This window comes from Megalobrama amblycephala, linkage group LG10 (genome assembly GCF_018812025.1).
Source record: "Megalobrama amblycephala isolate DHTTF-2021 linkage group LG10, ASM1881202v1, whole genome shotgun sequence".
NCBI lineage: Eukaryota > Metazoa > Chordata > Actinopteri > Cypriniformes > Xenocyprididae > Megalobrama > Megalobrama amblycephala.
In genome coordinates, this window is record NC_063053.1 from 6,394,392 (window position 1) to 6,416,628 (window position 22,237).

The 22,237-nt window shown below is 37.1% G+C and overlaps 1 protein-coding gene across 2 annotated transcripts in view; it reads left to right on the forward strand.

Annotated features, from left to right (window-relative positions):
- Positions 1-22,237, forward strand: part of atrn (attractin) — an 87,291-nt gene that overhangs the window by 31,338 nt on the left and 33,716 nt on the right. Inside the window, exons 8-26 of one of the 2 annotated variants that reach the window (XM_048204178.1) lie at positions 67-316; positions 1,237-1,420; positions 2,157-2,311; positions 4,656-4,740; positions 7,335-7,555; positions 7,662-7,783; positions 7,903-8,038; positions 9,193-9,374; positions 9,531-9,750; positions 10,450-10,635; positions 10,876-11,124; positions 13,612-13,749; positions 13,847-13,940; positions 14,158-14,210; positions 14,459-14,553; positions 15,760-15,838; positions 15,946-16,103; positions 20,857-20,918; positions 21,772-21,850. In XM_048204178.1, coding sequence (XP_048060135.1) covers positions 67-316; positions 1,237-1,420; positions 2,157-2,311; positions 4,656-4,740; positions 7,335-7,555; positions 7,662-7,783; positions 7,903-8,038; positions 9,193-9,374; positions 9,531-9,750; positions 10,450-10,635; positions 10,876-11,124; positions 13,612-13,749; positions 13,847-13,940; positions 14,158-14,210; positions 14,459-14,553; positions 15,760-15,838; positions 15,946-16,103; positions 20,857-20,918; positions 21,772-21,850 — 2,748 coding nt within the window. Of the gene's footprint in view, positions 1-66; positions 317-1,236; positions 1,421-2,156; positions 2,312-4,655; positions 4,741-7,334; positions 7,556-7,661; positions 7,784-7,902; positions 8,039-9,192; positions 9,375-9,530; positions 9,751-10,449; positions 10,636-10,875; positions 11,125-13,611; positions 13,750-13,846; positions 13,941-14,157; positions 14,211-14,458; positions 14,554-15,759; positions 15,839-15,945; positions 16,104-17,270; positions 17,576-20,856; positions 20,919-21,771; positions 21,851-22,237 lie in introns of those variants that run through there. The other variant, XM_048204179.1, reaches the window with a different exon arrangement.

The window sequence follows — 22,237 nt, forward strand, 5'->3', positions numbered from 1 at the left end:
ACACTGAACCGAGACCCGTTTCTCTCTGATCTCTCAAGTTATTTGTCTTTGTGTACATACAAACAGGATAAAATCTACATGTACGGTGGGAAGATTGACTCCACAGGAAATGTGACATCAGAACTGTGGGTGTTCCACACACGGAACCAGACGTGGGCTCTGCTGAATCCACGTGCTAAAGAACAGTATGCAGTCGTGGGCCACTCTGCACACACCGTCCAGCTCAATCCCGATGGATCGGAGCCCGTCATACTGGTCATCTTCGGACACTGCCCTCTTTATGGATACATCAGCCATGTGCAGCAATACAACATTGGTCAGTAGCATGCAGTAGTGATGTTCAAGTACTCGACAAGGCGAGATATATATATATATATATATATATATATTAAAAATATTGAGATTTTTTGCCAGCCCTACTTGACAGATAAATCAGCCAAGTACTTTTTGTGTCCTTCTGTAATATATTTGATTTAATTACTGGTCTCTGTTCATATACATGGCTGTTACACTGCATATTTTCCCTTTTTTCAGCATCTTGCATCATGCACGTCACATTTGTAAGATGGCTTGTAAAAAAGTACCTTTTAAAAACAGGCCCCAGGACACCTGTGTTCTGTTTCATTCAGTCTAGCTGTTTGAAAGGACAAATGCATCATCCCATGTCAAAGCACCCTAATCCTTTTTAGAAAACTGAGTGCTATCCTGGACTGAAAGTCACAGTGAACAGTTGTGACCCAGTTTCTGTCTGATGAATCAGACCGCTAGGTACCGCAGACTCTGACTCTGACTCTGTCATTCATCACAAAATTAAAATGAGGCTCCCTTTTGAAATTATTTTTCAATTTGTAGTCGGGGAATAAAAAAATCATGATTGATTGTTTGAGAGGAGACTGCGGCTAGTTTTATAAAAGTGAATGGATGCCAGTGTGGTTTGAAAATTAAAAAAAAAAAAAAAAAAAAAAAAAAACACTGCTAGAGAAAACAAGTGTTTTAGGCTTTTGACTTTTTGTGTTTTAGGCTTTTGACTGGAAACCTTATAGATACTGATGTAGTCCTTCCTCAATTGACAGTTATCCATGTTCTGGCCTGTTTGCAGTAATTATATTTTGAACTCTACTGCCCTCTGGTGTTGTAATGGAAGAGCAACATAAATATTTAACAATTTAGTAGGAGAACCAATTGTTGCATTTCTTCCTTCACTAATTCCTGTACTTTCCACTGTTCCCTTTGCAGTAACGAACACATGGAGCATTTTAGATACTGGTGGGGCACTGGTTCAAGGTGGCTATGGGCATAGCAGTGTGTACGACCCACAAACCCAGTCCATCTTCATACATGGAGGCTACAAAGCTTTCAGTGCCAATAAATATGGACTGGCCGGTGACCTGTACCGCTATGATGTGTACAAGAGAATGTGGTGCGTTGAGTGGCATTACACCTTTTAATTTAACACTGACTGCATTTTGACTTGATCATTTTAAGGCTATACTTAAAATTGAGTTGCTTATTTTGCCTTTTTAAATTGAATCTTATGTAAAAGAAAAAATAACTCTTGCAATTAAATAAAAAATAATGTCACTGATATATGGAATACACTACCGTTTAAATGTTTGATCAGATTTTTTTTTAAAAGAAATTAATACTTTTAATTATTTTATTGTGTTTGCCATGAAGATAGCCTCAGATGCTGACATGGCATTAAAAAGCTATATTACTATTCATTGAACAATCCTAAAAAACTGAATTAAAAAATAGGCAGCTGTTTTCAACATTGATAATAAGAAAATGTCACTTTATTACTAAATCAGCATATTAGAATAACTACCGATTATATTTTAAAATATATGTAAATAATTTAAAATAACTTTAATATTTCACAGTATTGTTTTTACTGTATTTTGACAAAATAAGTAAAGCTTTAGTGAGCAAAGAACATTTTAAAAACTTAAAAAAAAAAAAAAAAAAAAATCTTACTGACCTCAAACTTTTGAAAGGTAGTGTCCATTCATACAGAAAGCTTGCACATGGTACAATGTACATGGTCTATACTACAACAGTACTGAGTATTATGCACTATTCTGAACATAGTCTGACTTCATTCTGTTACTTTCTTTGGGTTTCTGCTGATGATGATGTTGCTGATTGACCTGTAGGATTATTCTGAGGGACAGTGGTTTTTTCCGTTACCTCCACACGTCGGTGATCATTGGCAGGAGCATACTGGTGTTTGGAGGGAACACCCACAATGACACCTCAATGAGTCACGGAGCGAAGTGCTTCTCCTCAGACTTTATAGCGTACAACCTGGGTGAGTACCAAACACAATCTTTGTCACTGGAATATTCAAATCACACATCTCCTGTACTTCTGTGTTAGACTGGACAGCATGACAATATGTAATGTAACTTAAGGCCCGGGTATACTTCATTTTATGTGTTCAGCTGTACCACATACAGCCGTGTCCGCACAGCTTTTAAAGTACACTCAACTGTGGATAAGCGCGGATGGACACGATCAACTCATGCAGAGTGCTGACGTATACTTTGGGCTTTATCCAATCACAATTAGGAATAAGTTTTACTCTTTGAGTCTTTCTGTTTTGAAGATAATGAAGATAAAGGCCTGTTTACACCAACTCAAATGTTCAGCGCAAACACCTGTCTGATTTTCGCATGCTGTTTGTCTGTTCAGCCAAATGTTTAAAAACTGACAGGCTGGCTGAATGAAACTGCAAATTCACTTTGCGATAGTAGGTGGCTCTTATAGAATAAGCAGAAACAACCCTGTCAACCCAGTACACAAAGTGCTTCACAACTTTTCTGACACCTTCTTGTCACAGAGAAGAAAGGAAGTCAAACGATATCTCTCAAACAGATGATGTTTGTGCACGCAACACCAGATACAAGAGTACAGAAACGAGAGCCAGTTCTGGATTTTTCCTCTGTTATTTACCAACACTTGGTTTTATAGGTTAGATTAGAAGTAAAGGACGTAATTCACTGAATATCCAAAAATGGGCATTCCCGAGTTGAATTTCCAGCAAAAAAAACATACTAAATTATATATGATTATGGTTTTAATTTTGGTCAGCCTACCACAACTTTTCAAGTTCTATACCATTGACTTCCTGCATCTTCTCACTTATGGCTTCATATATATCACAATATTGAGCAGCACTAGCGCAGAAACCGTAATTGGATTTCAGTGCGTGTAGCGGCAAGCCATTAGAGACTGAAATGCACTCATCGGGGGGGCTCTTGCAGAAGGATGCGTGATCTTAAAGCCATTATTTTATGAGTGACACATTCGAGTTTTGTAATCTCCAGGGATCGGAGACATGCCTGTCTGCTTGGATTCGCTTTTCATGTAGATAAGGGATGCAATGATGTCAGACTAGATGCACTACAAGCAGAAAATAATGTGTGGGTGGAAATTTAGAGTGTCTTTGAGAAGTTTGTAGTACCTGTATAATACACACGAAGCTTCAAACACATCAGAAGTGTCTGTGGTTTTGCTTATTCATTATTGTATATCACTCCACTTCCAAATTTCTTTCTCTTGTTCTTCCCATGCCAACTTCTCTTTAGAAATGCAAGCTAGTGCTGTGGTAATCTGTAATTAAGTAGAGGCCTGTCTCGGCCCTGAGGGTAATTGCTCTGTCCTTACGAGCTGAACTCAATTATACTGCCCCACACCAGGATGCTGTATTCGATTTGTCAGAAAGTTTGCCAGTAGAGGGCAGTGACTTGTCATATACACTGCACTAATAGCAATAATTTCTCTTCATGCTTCTCTTACTTCAGTTAGATTAGCCACTAACTCCTTCTATTTAACATGTAGGAAAGAGATGATTTGATATTAAAGTGATAGTTCGCCCTAAAATGAAAATTGGGTCATCATTTACTCACCCTGGTGTTGTTCGAATGGCTGTTGAAGACACAGAAGACCACAGATAACCAACAGCCAAGGTTTGTGTTTTAGTTAAATACGTTAAATTTCAGTTTATTTTTCACCAAACCCTATCGTATACGCCTAGAACACTTGGAATATACAACGTCACAGAGGACCATTCTGTGATATTTTTGCATCTTTTTTAAAAGCTTGATGCTGCTTGCTATTCACTGCCATTATATAGACGAGCGCAAGCAGGGCTTTTTTTTTTTTTTTTTTTTTTTTTATTCTCCCTTTGCGGTCCGTAAATGAAAGGAGGGCATACGGCATAAGAACAATGCCAGGGTGAATAAATGATGACTTAATTTTCATTTTTAGGTATATTATACCTTAAGATTCAGCTCAGAAAATGCAGCCATGTAATTTTACAAAGATTCAGGGGATACAAGTACATTCATTTCTAACCCAAATTTTGTGGTATTAAAATGTTACCTAGTTTTGGTGTATGAGTAAAGGTGCCTTTTAGCGCCTGTACTTTTTCACAGGTCATCAATTTATGTATAGCCCCAGGTTGAAGGTTGGTCTTATGAATATTAATTGGGTAATGTGAGGAGAGATTACTGAGCAACGATTAGTCTTAGCTAATTAATATTCATGAGCTCAGTCTTCTCTATAGTGATGTCTCTAAAATGTGTTCCAGCAGCACTGGGTGAATGTGTCTGAAAGGAGATTCACTTTGTCTGACATTTTCTGTTTTCTAGTTTGTGATGAGTGGACTGTACTGCCCAATCCAGATCTTCACCATGATGTCAACCGTTTTGGCCACTCAGCTGTGTATCACAATGGGTAATCTCAATGTTTTATATGTCCTCGGTAAACATCTAGTCTCACTTATAATAGCTTGTTTTGGATTTTGGATTTTGTTTTATTTATTTATTTTTTTTAAGAAATTAATACTTTTATTAAAGGTGCCGAAGAACGTGTTTTCAAAAGATGTAATATAAGTCTAAGGTGTCCTCTGAATGTATCTGTGAAGTTTCAGCTCAAAATACCCCATAGATTTTTTTTTTTTTATTCATTTTTTTTTAACTGCCTATTTTGGGGCATCATTAAATATGCACCAATTCAGGCTGCGGCCCCTTTAAATTCTCGTGCTCCCTGCCCCCCTTAGCTTGCGACTGCTTTAAACAGCATAAACAAAGTTCACACAGCTAATATAACCCTCAAAATGGATCTTTACAAAGTGTTCGTCATGCAACATGTCTAATCGCGTAAGTATGGTATTTATTTGGATGTTTACATTTGATTCTGAATGAGTTTGATAGTGCTCCATGGCTAACGGGCTTAAGCTAACATTACACACTGTTGGAGAGATTTATAAAGAATGAAGTTGTGTTTATGAATTATACAGACTGCAAGTGTTTAAAAATGAAAATAACGAAAAAGCGTCTTGTCTCTGTGAATACAGTAAGAAACAATGGTAACTTTAACCACATTTAACATTACATTAGCAACATGCTAACGAAACATTTAGAAAGACAATTTACAAATATCACTAAAAATATCATGGATCATGTCAGTTATTATTGCTCCATCTGCCATTTTTCGCTGTTGTCCTTGCTTGCTTACCTAGTCTGATGATTCAGCTGTGCACAGATCCAGACGTTAATACTGGCTGCCCTTGTGTAATGCCTTGAACATGAGCTGGCATATGCAAATATTGGGGTCATACATATTAATGATTCCGACTGTTACATAACAGTCAGTGTTATTTTGAGATTCGCCTGTTCTTCGGAGGTCTTTTAACCAAATTAGATTTATATAAGAAGGAGGAAACAATGGAGTTTGAGACTCACTGTATGTCATTTCCATGTACTGAACTCTTGTTATTCATCTATGCCAAGGTAAATTCAATTTTTAATTCTAGGGCACCTTTAATCAAGGATGCTTTAATTTGATCAAAAGTGAGACTAAAGACATTAATAATGTTAAAAAAAAAAAGTATTTTTCAAATAAATGCTGTTCTTGATCTTTCTATTCATCAAAGAGTACTGAAGAAAAAAGATCAGTTTTCACAAAAATATTAAGCTGCACAACTGTTCTCAATATTGATAATAATAATAAATGCTTCTTGAGCACCAAATCATCATATTAGAATGATTTCTGAAGGATCATGTGACACTGTTAATAGATATTTTAAAATGCAATTTACTCCTGTGATGGCAAAGCTGAATTACAGTTATTTAAAATTATAATATGGTTTCACAATATTACTGTATATTTGACCAAATAAATGCATTAAAAAAAATCTTACCTGCTCAAACTTTTAAACAGTAGTGTAACTTTAAACTCTACCAGCATTTGTGCTGTTGAATACCACAGGAAATAAATTTGACTGATTCTCTCAATATCTAAAACGAAATGAATGTCTTTTAATGCACTTTCATGGGAAGTCTGTGGCAGTAATATACATTAACTAATATTAATGTAAAACAATTTTTGTTTCAAAATTATAGTCTTGACACTGTGTTAGAATGAGGCAAGTGTGATTAGAACCATATTTTACCTTGTCTGCTTAAAGTTAAATCTGTCTAACACTGTTATGACCATGTAAACCCACACTGTATTATGGAAAACCATGTTTCATGTGAAAATACCAGGAAGGGACATCACGTAACCAAATGTTCATTGAACCCACTTCAAAAGAATGATTTACAACTCATCATTTGTACTGAATAATTCAGTTAAGTGATTTAACAAAATACGAGCATCATATTTTTGCTTTTAAATCCTCTGTTAACTTGCCATACAGACTGTAAACAGGCTGTTTGCTTTATTACAAACAGCTGAAATGATTTCCTCAGCTAATTGACAGCATCCCACTCATGCCTAAGTTGTGTCGAGTCCTGAATATTCCTCTTTGAAAGTGTTTCTATTTCTGTGGTATTTGAGCACTGTCACAGTAAATATGATGTCTATATATAAATCTGCCTGTAATCTCTTTCCGTATGGATTAGTCAAATGAAGTCGTAATTCAGAATCATTATTCATAAATAACACGTCTCATTATTAGTGCTTCAAATTGCTAGCTAAACCAACACAGTCTTTAACTGCATATATCCACACACTCTAACAGATTTTGATGTAAGCTCACTGTGATCTGTATTCTTGCCCATGATTCCCAGCGTCACTGTCAGTGCCGATATGACCATTGAGTGACCCCTCTGTGGGGAGCTGCGGCACAACACAGCTTTTCCTGTTTGACTTTTCTATCTCTTGTGCTTTATTCATCACTCCTCCCAACTTCCTTTTGTTATTCCTCATTCATGCTGCCCTCTTTCTCCTCACCCTTCATCTCTCACCCCTCCCATCTCATTCTTTCAGATATATGAGAGGTTAATCTGTGTCTCTTTGTGTGTGTGTGTGTGTGTGTGTGTCAGGGTGATGTACGTGTATGGAGGCTTTAACAGCCTGATGCTCAGCGATTTGCTGAGGTTCACCCCCGCGAGCTGCGCTGCTTTCTCTGAACGTCTGGAGTGTGTGACGGCTGTGCCTGGCGTGAAGTGTGTGTGGAATTCCTCTACCTCCACCTGTATGTCCTGGGAGGCAGTGGCACCCCATGACACGGAGAGCTTGAGAAACACCTGCAGTCCCAGAGGGTGTAAGTGAAGGGAACATAGAGGACATCTGCTTCATGTGTCTCTTTAGAACTATTTGGACTGGATTACATGTCATTGTATGCTGTAATTTATGTGTGTGTTTTACAGATGCAGATGGTGAAAAGTGTGACCAATATTCAGACTGCTACAGCTGTACAGCCAACACCAACAGCTGCCAGTGGTGTGCACCGCTCTGTGTGTCTGGTCATAGTAACTGCACCAGTTCCCTGGTAAGAATGAACATTTAATATGCCATGACTTGGAGAGAAGTGTGTGAAAGAACTTGAAATTTTCAAAAAAAAAATGTAATTCTTTGCTCTGACGTATTTAATCTTTGTACCGGCTGCAGGGCGGGATAATGGACTATGAGGCATGTCCAAAGGATAACCCCTCTGTGTGCAGCAAGAGGACCAGCTGTAAAAGTTGTGCCACAGATCAGAACTGCCAATGGGAGATGAGAAACCAAGAGTGCACTACCCTGCCTGGTAACTTGAGCGATGTGGTTTAACGGTTTCATATGATATATGAATCAAATCATATATTTGAAGTTAAAGGGTTAATTCACCCAAAAATGAAATTTCTGTCATTAATTACTCACCCTCATGTCGTTCCAAACCCGTAAGACCTTCGTTCATCTTCGGAGCACAAATTAAGATATTTTTGATGAAATCCGAGATTTTTTTTTTTATCCCCCATAGAAAGCAACATAATTACCGGCATTCAAAGTCCAGAAAAGTAATAAAGACATTGTTAATATAGTCAATGTGACTGCAGTGGTTCAACCTTAATGTTATGAAGCGACGAGAATACTTTTTGTGCGCAAAAACAAAACAACTTTTTTCAACAGTCTCTTCTCTTGGCTGTCAGTCTCCTACGCAGTTGACACAGCGCTTCTGTGTTTACGTCAGAACGCCGGCTCAGTATTGGCCGACGCTTTTCACGTGAGCACCACAATGTATGTGTGTGTGATGCTGACGCAGGAGCCGGCCAATACACTGCGTCAACGGCATAGCACCATCAAAATAAATGTCCGATATCCCATCAAAATAAGTCACAACAAGAATTGCATTTTACGTCACTTCAGAGTTCCTACTTGCGGTGGAAATGCAACCAGGAAAATGGCCCTAGGGGAACATTAGTTCTCAGGAAACCACCCTGGTGGCTAGTTCCTAGAACAACCCAGTGCAAAAGCCCCCATGCATTTGTTTACTTTTTTAAATTATTATTTAAAGAAGAAACCAAACCAATGAGTTGACATTTGAGGCTTAATGCTATAGAAAAGCAATAAAAATATCAGACTGTTTTCAGCTTGTTTTTATTTTTATATAAAATATGGCATGCAGTTGCTTCAAACAATGGTATAAAGCTATTCAAAACATCATTCAATGTAAATTGTGATAATCATAATTAATAATCACAATTACAATTTCAAGGGAATAATCGACAATTAGGATTTTTGTGATAATCGTGCAGCCCTAATGTGTTGTCTTCTATGTCAAATGCTTGTATTTATTCAATTAATAAAATCATTTGTGATTGGCATTTATGGTCATTTTTGCCCCAAGCCCCTGTTAATTTCTGACCCTGCTCGTATGTTTATCTGGAGCCCTGATAATTGTACCATGTTTGTGTTTTTTAGGGAGTATCTGCGGGGAGAGTTGGCACCTGGTGGGGAATTCGTGTCTGAAGCTGATCACAGCCAAGGACTCATATGACAACGCTAAACTGGTGTGTCGTAGTCACCAGGCGGTGCTGGCATCTCTCACCACGCAGAAGAAAGTCCAGTTTGTCCTCAAAGAGATGCACAACAGATCATTGCAAGTGAGTTTGTGGCACACTTTCAAAGTCTTTGGTCTTCATGACATGTAGTTTCTTCGTGGCGTTGTCACCTGGGGTTGTATTGCACTAGTCTGCTTTGGATGTAAAGCCCTTCAAATGTTAAATTGAATTAAACATGAATTGTCTTGTGTGCTGCAGTCAAAAGCACTGATCACCCCATGGGTGGGTCTGAGAAAGATCAACGTCTCCTACTGGTGCTGGGAGGATATGTCCCCCTTTACCAACTCCACGCTGCAATGGTTGCCGGGCGAGCCCAGTGACGCTGGTTTTTGTGGGTACCTGGCTGAGCCCACGTTCAACGGACTGAAGGCGGCGACCTGTGTCAACTCTGTGAATGGGAGTCTGTGTGAACGTCCAAGTGAGAAAGATGCACATATACACATACAGCATTTATCCGTATAAATTTTATGATTAACAGAACTCAAAATTTTGTCAAAAATGGAACAATTTCTGCTATATTATATTATATTATATTATATTATATTATACATTGCCTATTGGCATTTAGATATAAAAACCTGTAATTATAATTATATTTTATATTAGATTTGTTACATTTAATGTTTTACTAATATTTTATATAATTCAAAATTACACTATTTCTTGTTTTCAAAAATCATATATTTATTATATTATATTATATTATATTATATTATATTATATTATATTATATTATATTATATTATATATATATTATAAATTGCCTATTGGCATTTAGATATTTAATAACCTGCAATTATAATTATTATATTTTATATTAGATTTATTACATTTAATATTTTACTAATATTTTATATAATCATTTTATATAATTTCTTGTTTTCAAAAATTATTATATTATATTATATCTTATTATATTGTTGTATTTTGCCTATTGGCATCAGTTATTGAAAAACCTTGTATTACCTGTAATTTAATAAATTAGTTGAGCTTTATTATTTGTGCTGATTTTTGATATCAGAATCTTTAAAGGACTTTTTTTTATTTAATCCCCTTTTTTTCTTTCTCATACCTTTTCTTTCATTCATTCTCTTTCTCTCTCTCTCTGTTCTTGCAGCGAACCACAGTGTGAAGCAGTGCCGGACGCCCTGTGCCCTGCGCTCTTCCTGCAGCGAGTGCACCAGTGGGAGCTCAGAGTGCATGTGGTGCAGTAACATGAGGCAGTGCGTGGACTCCAATGCTTATGTGGCATCCTTCCCCTACGGCCAGTGCATGGAATGGTACACCATGAACAGCTGCCCACGTACGTCTGGCTCTCATTTAGTGGATTCATGCCTGTCAGCCTGTGTCTTGTTTTCTCTTTGTAAATCAAAGATTGAACATTGGCACTTCATGTGTTTATTGACTTGTAATGAAAAAAGCAGTCTTTTCAACTGACATAAAATCAATTCAGATTAATAACTTGACACTGCTGTCAAGGGTTCATTTTGAGATGATTGCATTGCATGACCCCCTTTGATAAACTGATGTGTTTGTATTGTAGCGGAGAATTGTTCTGGCTACAAGACCTGTGGTCACTGTTTGGACCAGCCTGGCTGTGGGTGGTGCACTGATCCCAGCAATACAGGACGAGGCCAGTGTATAGAAGGCTCTTACCGTGGTCCAATCCAAACACTGTTTCACGCTCCTTCGTCTTCAGGCCCCTCCCTCATTCCTGCCCCTCAGCCAATGCTGAACGTGAGCTTGTGCCCACTAGAGGGCAACTACAACTGGTCCTTCATCCAGTGCCCAGGTAAAACTTATGTGACTTATGTGATGTAAGGAGTTGTTTTGTAATGGTTGTTTATGAAATGAACTATGAATGAATATAGCGATGCTTAATTGAATTGGATATCAAAATGTGGTAACACTTTATTTCGATGGTCCACTTTAGACACACTACTAACTATAAGTAACTTTGCAACTACGTGTCAACTAACTCTCATTAGAGTATTAGTAGACTGGTAGTAGACTGGTAGTAGACTGTTAGGTATGGGTTAGGTGTTAGGGTTTGGGTTAGTAGAATAAGTTAACTAAAGTTACTTATAGTCAGTAGAATGCCATCAAAATAAAGTGTTAGCAGATATTAAGCAAAGGGTCTAATACTAATATTATAATATCTAATACTCTATTGAGAGTTAGTTGTCATTAAGTTGCAAAGTTACTTATGGTAAGCAGAATGTCTACAGTTGACCATCAAAATAGTGTTACCCAAAAATGTTATCTCTTTGACTCTGATCTACCTAAAGTGTATATAAAATTAAGCAACATCTTGAATAATTATTGTGTTTTTTACTTGGCTATTAATCTTCCTAATGACATTGTCAGCATTATACTAGTTTCACAATCCCTCCTTGTCTTACCAACTTGTGGTGTAGGACCTTTTAAGGCTGATATGTTTTAATAACATCTCAGTGTTTCCCATTAATTACCAAGACTATGGCGGCCCTCCATAGTCAAATCTGTCATAGTTTCATAATGAACTGGAAATATTTTAAAACTTTGTATAATAACACAAAAGGTCTCTAATGTTGTTTTGTGCCATTGCTTTGGCAAAGTATCTGTCAAACGAGCTAAAATCAAATTTCATCACATTTGTAAACTTGTTTTCACTGAAATTGTAGTTCAGTCTAAATAAAGTCTCAAGGGCAAGTCTCTTGCAAGTGTAGAAATTAGAACAAAAGTATTGTAATTTCCCTTCTATAGCATAAAGTAAAATAATATACTTACAAAATATCCAGTTTTATTTATTTTACAATTTATGGCTATTACTGTCATAGGAATAATAATAAAAAAAATATATTATTATATAGGTGTGTAACGATTCACTCAGCTCAAGATTCGATACGTATCGCGCTACTGGGTTCATGATACGATACGTATCACAATATTTTGAACAAAATTAAAAAATGAAACTGAAATTGAAATAACAGATTTATTTCCAAAGCATTAACAATTTATAATAACACTGTTATTGTGTGTAATAACACTGACTAGGTGTGTCATTGAACAATAAAACTGAATTTTAACATGAAATTAGAATTAGAATCATAAAATACAGAATTGTACTATACTTTTAAATAATGTAAGCCCTATTTTACTGGTAAAATCAAACATTTGGTGCACTCAGGACCCACAAATATTGTCCCGTTGCATTGTTATACATTATACTCAACATTAAATATAGTAGTTTCATGTAGTACTGTTACTGGAACTCTATAAACATTAATTTTTCTAACGCAGTACATTCGCACATTCAATGCAGGCATTCGTTGAATCTCTTTTCCACAGGCAAGCCATCCGTGCAGATTATACACTTACATGATGAGAATAAACAATCTAAAATGTTTTGAATCATCATACTACCAAAACTAAATATAGTATGATATTGTGAGTTAAATTATGCTTTCACTTCAAGGAGTGCCGCTTTAAATGATGTTTGCACTTTCACTTTGAGGAGAGCCGCTCCAGAACGTATGCGCTTCAGATGATCAATGCCAGTACTAATCGCAAAGCTTTATTAGTTCATCCAAAATTAAAATTCTTTCTTCATTTACTCACCCTCATGTCGTTTTCGTGTGTCGCGCACACACGTACTGTATGTGCGTTGTAAATCTGTTCATCATATAAAGCCATCATGTCTCCTCAGAAGACTTGGATTTAGATTATACCGCTCGATTTATTACATTTACGATGCCTGTTGACATTTTTTGGATCTTTTAAGTTTTAGGGGAATTGACTTTAAATGGAGGGACAGAAATCTCTCAGATTTCATAAAAATATCTTCATTTATGTTTGGAAGATGATCAAAAATCGTATAGGTTTGACATGAGAGTGAGTACGTGATGACAGAATTTACATTTTTGGGTGAATTATACTTTATAAATACAGTAAGCTGAGTCTTGGATAAAACTAACTCTATATCGCAAGTCATATTGTTTACATCAACGATACATTTCGTCGCATTTTTCTATATAACGATGTTTCGTTACACCCCTATTATTTTTATTTTATTGTTTGGCTTCCTAAATCACCAGTGTAAATGCAATGTAGACTGAGACACTATATCACAACTAATAAGAGGACTGAATCATCAAATAGCTGAAAAATACAGCTTTTTAAAGAAATATTGCACTGGCTCTATTTGTAGCTACTTTTATTGCATTTTGACTTCAGATAAAATAAAATAAATTTTCTTTGAATTGTTCTGTTTTAATCGGTCTGTTCCTCTCTCGTGCAGCGTGCCAGTGTAACGGACACAGCTCCTGTCTCAACGAGAGTGTGTGTGAGAGATGCGAGGACCTCACCACGGGCAAACAGTGCGAGAGCTGCATCTCCGGTTACTATGGCGATCCCACAAACGGGGGCAGCTGTCAGCGTGAGTCTAAACACAAGCCCATGCCAAAATACAGTTGACTTTTGTGGGCCATTTGATCGGGACTCAGCTGTATGTGTGTTTTGTTGGTCATTTGCAGCGTGTAAGTGCAACGGCCATGCCAGCATGTGTAACTCTAACAACGGCAAGTGCTTCTGTACCACCAAGGGCATCAAAGGAGACCGCTGCCATGTGTAAGTGTCCGCACTCACACACACACACACACACACACACACACACACACACTCTCATTCCACCTCAGTCTCTGGAGGCTTTCTCCACTCTGCCATTAGAAGTAATTTGTCAAATGTACGGCTGATAGCTTATCGTTATCTTGTCTATATCAAACTCTCTTTCTTCTAATTCTACTCATTTTTGCTCTGAGCTCTTTTGTTTCGTTCTGTCTCTCAGGTGTGAGGTAGAGAACCGTTACCAGGGCAACCCTCTGAAGGGAACATGTTATTGTGAGTATGTCAGTGCATCGGCTGATGGCTGTTCATATTGTGGCTATTTAGTCATTTAGTCATTTTCAGAACTACTCATTTTGTCCTTACCTGACTGATCCAGACAGAAACCATAAACCTGTGCACATTTCAGTCAATCTGTGAAAATATCCCGATTTTAATGTCTCAGAGTAATACTTTTCCTATATTATCTCTGATCCATTTTTTTCTTTCACTCACACAACTATACCTTTATCTCCGACGCACAGACACGCTGCTGATAGACTACCAGTTTACCTTCAGTTTGTCACAGGAGGATGACCGGTACTACACTGCCATCAACTTTGTGGCAACTCCGGATGAGGTGTGTTACGCTGAAAAGGCTTCGCTGTTCAGAAAACACGTTTTTTTGTTTTTTCCTCCCCAGAGTTGTACATTCATGGTTAACTGGGTGTCAATAAATCAAGACCTACTTCTTACCTTGATTTGTAAACACGATTGATCTTGATATGATCAAATTGAAAACTAATTTTATTGACGTTGAGTCGTACATTTGGTGTTATTGTTATCAATAAAGTTCAGCACTTCACTGTTGAACAGAGGAAAGAGTACATCATGAGGGTGGTTTACCAAGGACGTGTTCTTAAGTTAAAATTGAATAGAAACAGAATGCAGCAAATTTGTGTGTATTACTCCCGTACACTGTTGTTTATGTATGTACAGTGAGGTCTGCCTATAGTTTTGTGTATAGATGTAAAGTTTTGTGGAATAGATTATATAAATATTTAAAATAGGAAACATTATTTTACATTTTATTTGAATATTTCTGGCTTTTATTTTAATAATTCAATATTGTGGATCAAATAAATGCAGACTTGGCGAGAAGAGGAGACTCAACTTTTGAACGATAGTGTAGATATTTTTGCTGGAAATTCACCCTCAAAATATTTTGTTACATACGTTTGGAAAAATTCGAAAAAAGAAGTCTCTTATGCTCACCAAGGCTGCATTTATTTAATAAAAAATGCAGTATAAACTGTAATATTGTGAAATATTATTACAATTTTAAATAACTGTTTTCTATATTGATATATATTTTATAATGTAATTTATTCCTGTGATGCAAAGTTGAATTTTCAGCATCATTACTTCAGTCTTCAGTGTCACACTAGTATGATGATTTGCACAAGAAATTTTTTTTTTATTATTATTATTATGGATTATTATCAGTTTTTGCTGCTTAACATTTTTGTGGAAACGATGATGCCGTTCAAACTTTTGTTGTAAGTAAAAAAATAAATAAATAAATAAATAAATTGAACTTTCTATTCATCAAAGAATCCTAAAAAAAAAAAAAAAAAAGTATCACCATTTCCACAAAAATATTAAGCAGCATAACTGTTTTGCTGAAAATTCAGCTTTGCCATCACAGGAATAAGTTACAGTTACATTTCTTTTCATTTGTAATATTTCACAATATTAATGTAGTTTTGATTAAATAAATCAAAGTGCGCATTTTATTTATTTATTTATTTATTTTTTCTGACCGTCTTTTGGATTTCTCTTGCAGCAAAACCGAGACCTGGACATGTTCATTAATGCCTCGAAAAATTTTAACCTCAACATCACATGGGCAACCAGCTTTGCAGGTATGGACCCCCAACATGTTCAACATTGTGAGCACATCATAAATGACCTGTGTGTTCAGTTGAATCTCTTTCTTCCTCTCACCTTGCCTTTCTTCCTTTCTGAGCAGCCGGGACTCAAGCTGGTGAGGAAATCCCTATAGTCTCCCGCAGCAACATAAAGGAGTTCAAAGATAGTTTCTCCAACGAGAAGTTCGATTTCCGTAGCAATGCCAACATTACCTTCTACGTTTACGTCAGCAACTTCACCTGGCCAGTCAAAATCCAGGTGAGAGGAGTTATTGTGTTTGGTGACATACACAGAGAAAATGTCATGACTGTGTGTGTGTGAGTGCCACGTAAATATCAGCAAGGGTCTTTGTGTTTTGTTTTGCTATCTTATCTGTTCCTTCCGTCTGTAAACTCACAGAGGCCGTGTCCTTTTTTCTTTTTCTTTTCATATATCTTTGGCCTTTCTGTCTGGTCTGGAAATGATTTGGCAGAGCTTTCCTTTCCCTCCCTCTTCTCTTCTCCTCTCCTCTCCTCCTCTTTTCCTTTCCCCCTCCTCTCTTCCTTTGCTTTGGAAAGTGATCTAGCTTACCCTCCTGTGCTCGGACGCTGAAACTCAAGAGTTTGTGTTTGATTGTCCGTCCACTATTCTAGAGCACGTTCTCTCCTCAGCTCATGGAGAAAGGGTGAATTTCACAGGTAACGCTTATTGTCTCTCTCGCTCGCCTTTCCCTTCTCTAACTGACCTTTGGATTCCACGTTTTATCTAGCGGAGAATGTTTGTGCGGATCTGAGAGCGAATATGGGCAGAGGGGTCGCGCCGTGGTAACTCTGGAGGACAGAGGGGCTTTTGTCAAGACTTAGAGGAGAACGACGAGAGAGTTTGGGCTGGAGAAAAACGCAGCGCTCAAAACCTGCTCTGTAAACATGGCAGACTGAGAATGTCAGAAGGAATGTTAAGTTGAAACACATGGTTATTATTGAGAGAGAGAGAGAGAGAGAGAGAGAGAGAGAGAGAGAGACTGAGGGAAGAGCCTGACAGGAATGAGAGAGATCAGAAAGTTCAGAAGAGGCACAATTCCAGCCTTCTGTTTCTGCCTCCTGTTTTCTTTTTGCCTGTGGTCAAAGAGTCTGTGCGGCCTGACTGTGTAGTTTTTGGCCGGAGGAATGGAAGTGTGTATGCGTGTGAATCTAAACAGGAGTACAGTAGGAGCGTTCATGTGCTGAGTTTCTGTGTGTGAATGTTATTTAAAAGCAAATTTTGGTTGAATCTCACAAAAACGTTTACAAGTTTCATCTCACCCCCAAATCAAAAGATTCATCATTTTGCATAAAGAAAACTATTTAATTATTTATTTAGAGATTTACTATGGATGTGTGCATAATGAAGCTTGCTTACTTTGGGCATTTTACTTTTTTCATTATTCTCAATGGTTATTCTCATTAGATCTCCTTTGCTGGAAAATAGAAGGTGCGTTCTGACTGACAGGGTCCCTACTCCCTGAGCATGGGATGTGCATTGAAGTGGACTTTCATTTGGAATGTCATCAAAGAAAGTCGACGATGGGGTCGAATTTAAAATACATATACAATACATATACAAAGCACACATTATGCATGTAATGTAATATAATCAAAACTTATATGTTTATTATATACTTGTGTGACTATGGCATCTATTAATTGGCTATTAACAGATTTGAAGTTGTGCTAACTGTCATGCCACATGAAAATAAATTCTCATTTGGTCAACTATTTGCATATGTGTTCTTTTTGCATATGTGTTCATTTTGTGCGTTTTCTTTTCCATGCACAGCCGCATAGTAAACACTCCTGAGGTAAATAAGGTAAAATAAAAGATGACAGAGCCTCAGCTGCTTCTTGCCACTTTAACTTTGCCATGCCTATTCATTCAATAGAATATGCCAATGTAACATTCATCGCCATAACCGTTCACATAAACGCTAGTTTGTATAGTAATAACAAAATTTATGAATACTCAAATTCATATGTAATATCCTCCACCACAGAGCCATTTAAAAACTCTTTCAATGGCTTTGCTCCAGACTGGTGACGCGACGTGAAGTGATGTATCAATGTTCTCTTGTTCTCTGTGCCGTTCGCAGTGCCCTTCGAATTGAACATGTTCGCTCCCTTCGGATTGGAATCTCAGTTAAGATGGTGAAATACCCTGTGAAGTCCACTTCGCAGTCCACATACGGTCGAATGGAACGCACCTATAGTGATAACACACATTTTGTGTGTGTGTGTGTATATATATATAAATCAGTGTAAATATAATGCAGTACAACAAATGCTACCACTGTGTTTAAATAGAATCTAAATAATATAATAATTGTCCATAAACAATATGTTTTGGCTTAAATGTCACAGTACCATTTTTTTTTTTTTTTTTTTTTCCCTGGTGAAATATGACTGAAGTCGCTATATATTTACCAAGGTGAAATGGATTTATGGATATATCCACACACACACACACAAATAAAAATGTGCCTACGTCTGAAAAGGGAGGTTTGTTTTTTTTTAGTGTTAATCAGTTTAAATAATTGTTTAATAATATAAAAAACACCCATTTTACAGAAATAGTTTTTAAAGAATTGTTTTAGTGCAAAAATATTGGTAACTCGCCTCACCCTCATAGTTTTGAAGAATACATCATATTCAGTCTTGCTGCAAAAGTTCAAATATTTAAATGCACCCGAACCTCAAATCAGAACTCTATGCAGCTCCCGTTCTACTCTACATTGGAAATGAATGCTGTTTGTCGGAAACCGTGGAAAGGCAGGTTTAGACATATTTTTGACAGGTTTTGTGAGATTCAACCACTTCAGAAACATCTAGACTCAACTTTGTTCTTTTAGCCCAGTTTAATGTTCAGAGACAAGTCAGCTACTCGTAGGTTGACTTCACAAGGAGTGTGGCTGCATCATGCTTTAAAAACATTGATCTGGTTTGGGACACGAATTTGGATTTTTGCATTTCCTAGTGATTCAGAAATGACACACTTCTCCATTAAACTGACTAGATATTTGCACTTGTTTGATTCTACAGGCTTGATGATTTCTGTTTGTATTCAGCTTGATTGTGACATGGATTTCTGTTAACATCCTCCTCCACAGCCCACACGAAACAAAGCGTATTTCAGTTATACTAAATAGCTAAACTTGGCAGGTGTACTAGAATGTTCTCTCTTGGTTAGTTTGCGTAAGCCACATCATTATCCCCAGATTTATGACTAACAAGCTATATTTAGTGTTTACGTCACACACGCACACACACACCACACGAATGCCCGTGTGAGACACAGGTTGTCATGTGTGAATGACAGTGATAGTTGGATTGCTATTGTTTTATGTTGAATGTGTGTGGGTATCTGTGTGTGCTGGAGCTGTGAGTCAGGACCCATTTGTCTTTGAGACTGTGTGTCTGAGCATGAGGAGGTTGTGTGGCGTGTGAGAGAGGCCGTATCAGCGCACAGCATCTGCTCAATGAGAGCTCTGTGTGAATTCACCCTCCATGCTGTGGACGTCTGGCATGCTCTCTTTTACCCTGTTCTCTCAGTCTCCCTCGTTGAAAATCCTGTGCTTATTTTGGAAATGCCTGGAGGAATAGAGAGGGAAGAGTAAGCTTGTTTGAAAGCAGGTGAAAGATGGAGAGAAAATGACAGTATTTTAAAGTGGAACTGTCTCAGGTGTCCCCTAGACTCTGCCTTTTTTATGGTACACTGTTTGAGACTGTGCATCCCTAAAAAGAGGGACAGAAAGTGATGTAACTGTTAGAAGCTGTTGCACTGCTAATTTCATGTGGGGAAAGGATCATTATAAACACTATGTTAACATAATTGTGGCCTTGTTCCACGTTTCACACGTTGGGTTAGTAATTTAATTAATCCGGGCTAATCAGATTTTTTTATTATTTCATCCAGTGAACCCTTGGTTAACATTTTCGTTTGCATATTTACAAGGTTAATGACACTGATTGGATAAGTACAGAACACAGTGAGCATGTGACCGGTTTTAATAACAGCTTGACATTGACAATCTGGGTTAATGTTGACTTGTAAATCTCTTCTGGTTGTCTTATATACACTGTAAACCCAAATAAGTTGGGCGAACTCAAAAAATGTAAGGTAATCGGTTACATCATTTTTTTTTTTTTTTGAGTTATGATGTTCCTAATTTTAAGTAAGCAGAACTATCAATTTTGAGTTAGTAGTACTCATACATGTTAGCTGCTCCTAACTTGAAGTACTGAGTTAGCTAACTCATACATTTTGATAGCAATTAACACAAAAGATTTAGTTAATTAACATTTTATTTTGAGTTCTTGCAAATCACATGAGTTATTTATTCTGAAGAATACTAGAAAGAAAGAAAGAAAAACAGAAGGAAACCACAGAGGAGTGTTTTTTTTCCTTCCTCGGATACTAAACACAATGTGCAAAAGTTGTACAAGTGCTGTATGAATATTTAATGAAGCAAGCACTTTAGAAGTTTTTTGATTGGTTGCCTGTTGTTAATAACTCAAATGCTGCAGTGTTTCCACACTCTGTATTAGAGGTTTTCAAACTGTAATAAATAAATAAATAATAAAAAGTAACATTCAACTAACTAGATTAAATTAAATTATTAAAATAAATAAATGGTAAAAAAATAAGAATAAAAAGTGATATTTAAATGAAAAATAAAATGATTAAAATAAATGCCAAACAATTTACATTTACAAATTTATATTTACAATATACAAATAATGTGATTACTTATTTTAATTAGAATTGAAAGTCTGAAACTGTAGAGATGCTCTTTTCTATTGATTGTGTGAGTGTATAGAGAGAGAGAGAGAGAGAGAGAGGGATGTTCATGTATCAGCAGGGGGCAGTATTGGTTCAGTCAGAAACGAAACATTTGCTCCCATGGCCTGTTTAGAAAAACTAAAAGCACATACACTCATACATAAGCATGAAAATGAATGTTTTTCTTACAATTTAACACCCGTTTCTCTTTTCTTCTCAGATCGCTTTCTCTCAACACAGTAACTTCATGGATTTGGTTCAGTTCTTTGTCACATTCTTCAGGTAAGACACTTTGCCGGTGTAATAAGCAACCACATGAATTACTAATTAAGTCTTTGATGAACTTCACAGATATTCTGACCTACTATAATCTAAATGCTGTACATTTTTATGAAAGTAGTTGGAGTGTTTTTGGGGTGTGATATGGCTCTAGGCTCTAATTCACCTCTTGAAGACCTGCTGTAATATGTTATTGATTAAGGAAACAGGTGGCGTAGACCATATATACAGCAAATTCACCCAATGTTTCCGTCACGTACACACTTTTTCTCACATGCATTAAAAATTTTAGTTCGTACTGATTCACAAACAGCAGAAGGGTGATTAAAAGATGCGGTCATGCATCATGCCTAAGACGTATATGATACACACACTGCACGTAACATACTTACACCAAGCCGTGGCTGTGGTTGGCCATGGTTCCTCATCATTAGTTATGTCAGCTCAGCCATGATAAATTACACCAACTCTTCATAGCCTTGGTCTGTGTGAGTGTGTGTGGGGGTGAGCTATTCCCAAGACCCAGAGCGAATGTATTTCAGCTTTGCACACACCTGCACTTATAAGTTATAAACATGCACCTACACAGTTATGATTCCCTCACATACAGCCCAGCTCTCCTATACACGGGAGGCGCATCATGAGCTTTGGCCCCATTACCATGAGGATACCAACACTCCTGATCTTTAGCACACATGCGGATGTGAAACTACCTCTAATACATTAAACATGAGCTGCCCCGTGTGTGTGCTTGAGATCAATGGCTCATTGGAACGTGGTTGTTCCATTGTTTTCCATAATGGAACATCCAAAAACCTTAACATTTGTCTTCTTCCTCTCCATGTCTTGTGTGTAGCTGTTTCCTGTCCTTGCTTCTGGTGGCAGCAGTAGTATGGAAGATAAAACAGAGCTGCTGGGCATCACGGCGCAGAGAGGTCAGTGCTGTAACCTGTCCCATGTTACCTGTGGAATCTCTTTGACTTTCCCTGCCGATGATTGTCTACCCATCCTATTAAAGGGTTAGTTCACCCAAAAATGAAAATTCTGTCATTTATTACTCACCCTCATGCCGTTCCACACCTGAAAGACCTTCATTAATCTTCGGAACACAAATTAAGATATTTTAGTTGAAATCTGATGGCTCCGTGAGGCCTCCATAGGGAGCAATGACACTTTCTCTCTCAAGATCCATAAAGGTACTAAAAACATATTTAAATCAGTTCATGTGAGTACAGTGGTTCAATATTAATATTATAAAGCGACGAGAATATTTTTGGTGCGCCAAAAAAAAACAAAATAACGACTTGTATAGTGATGGCCGA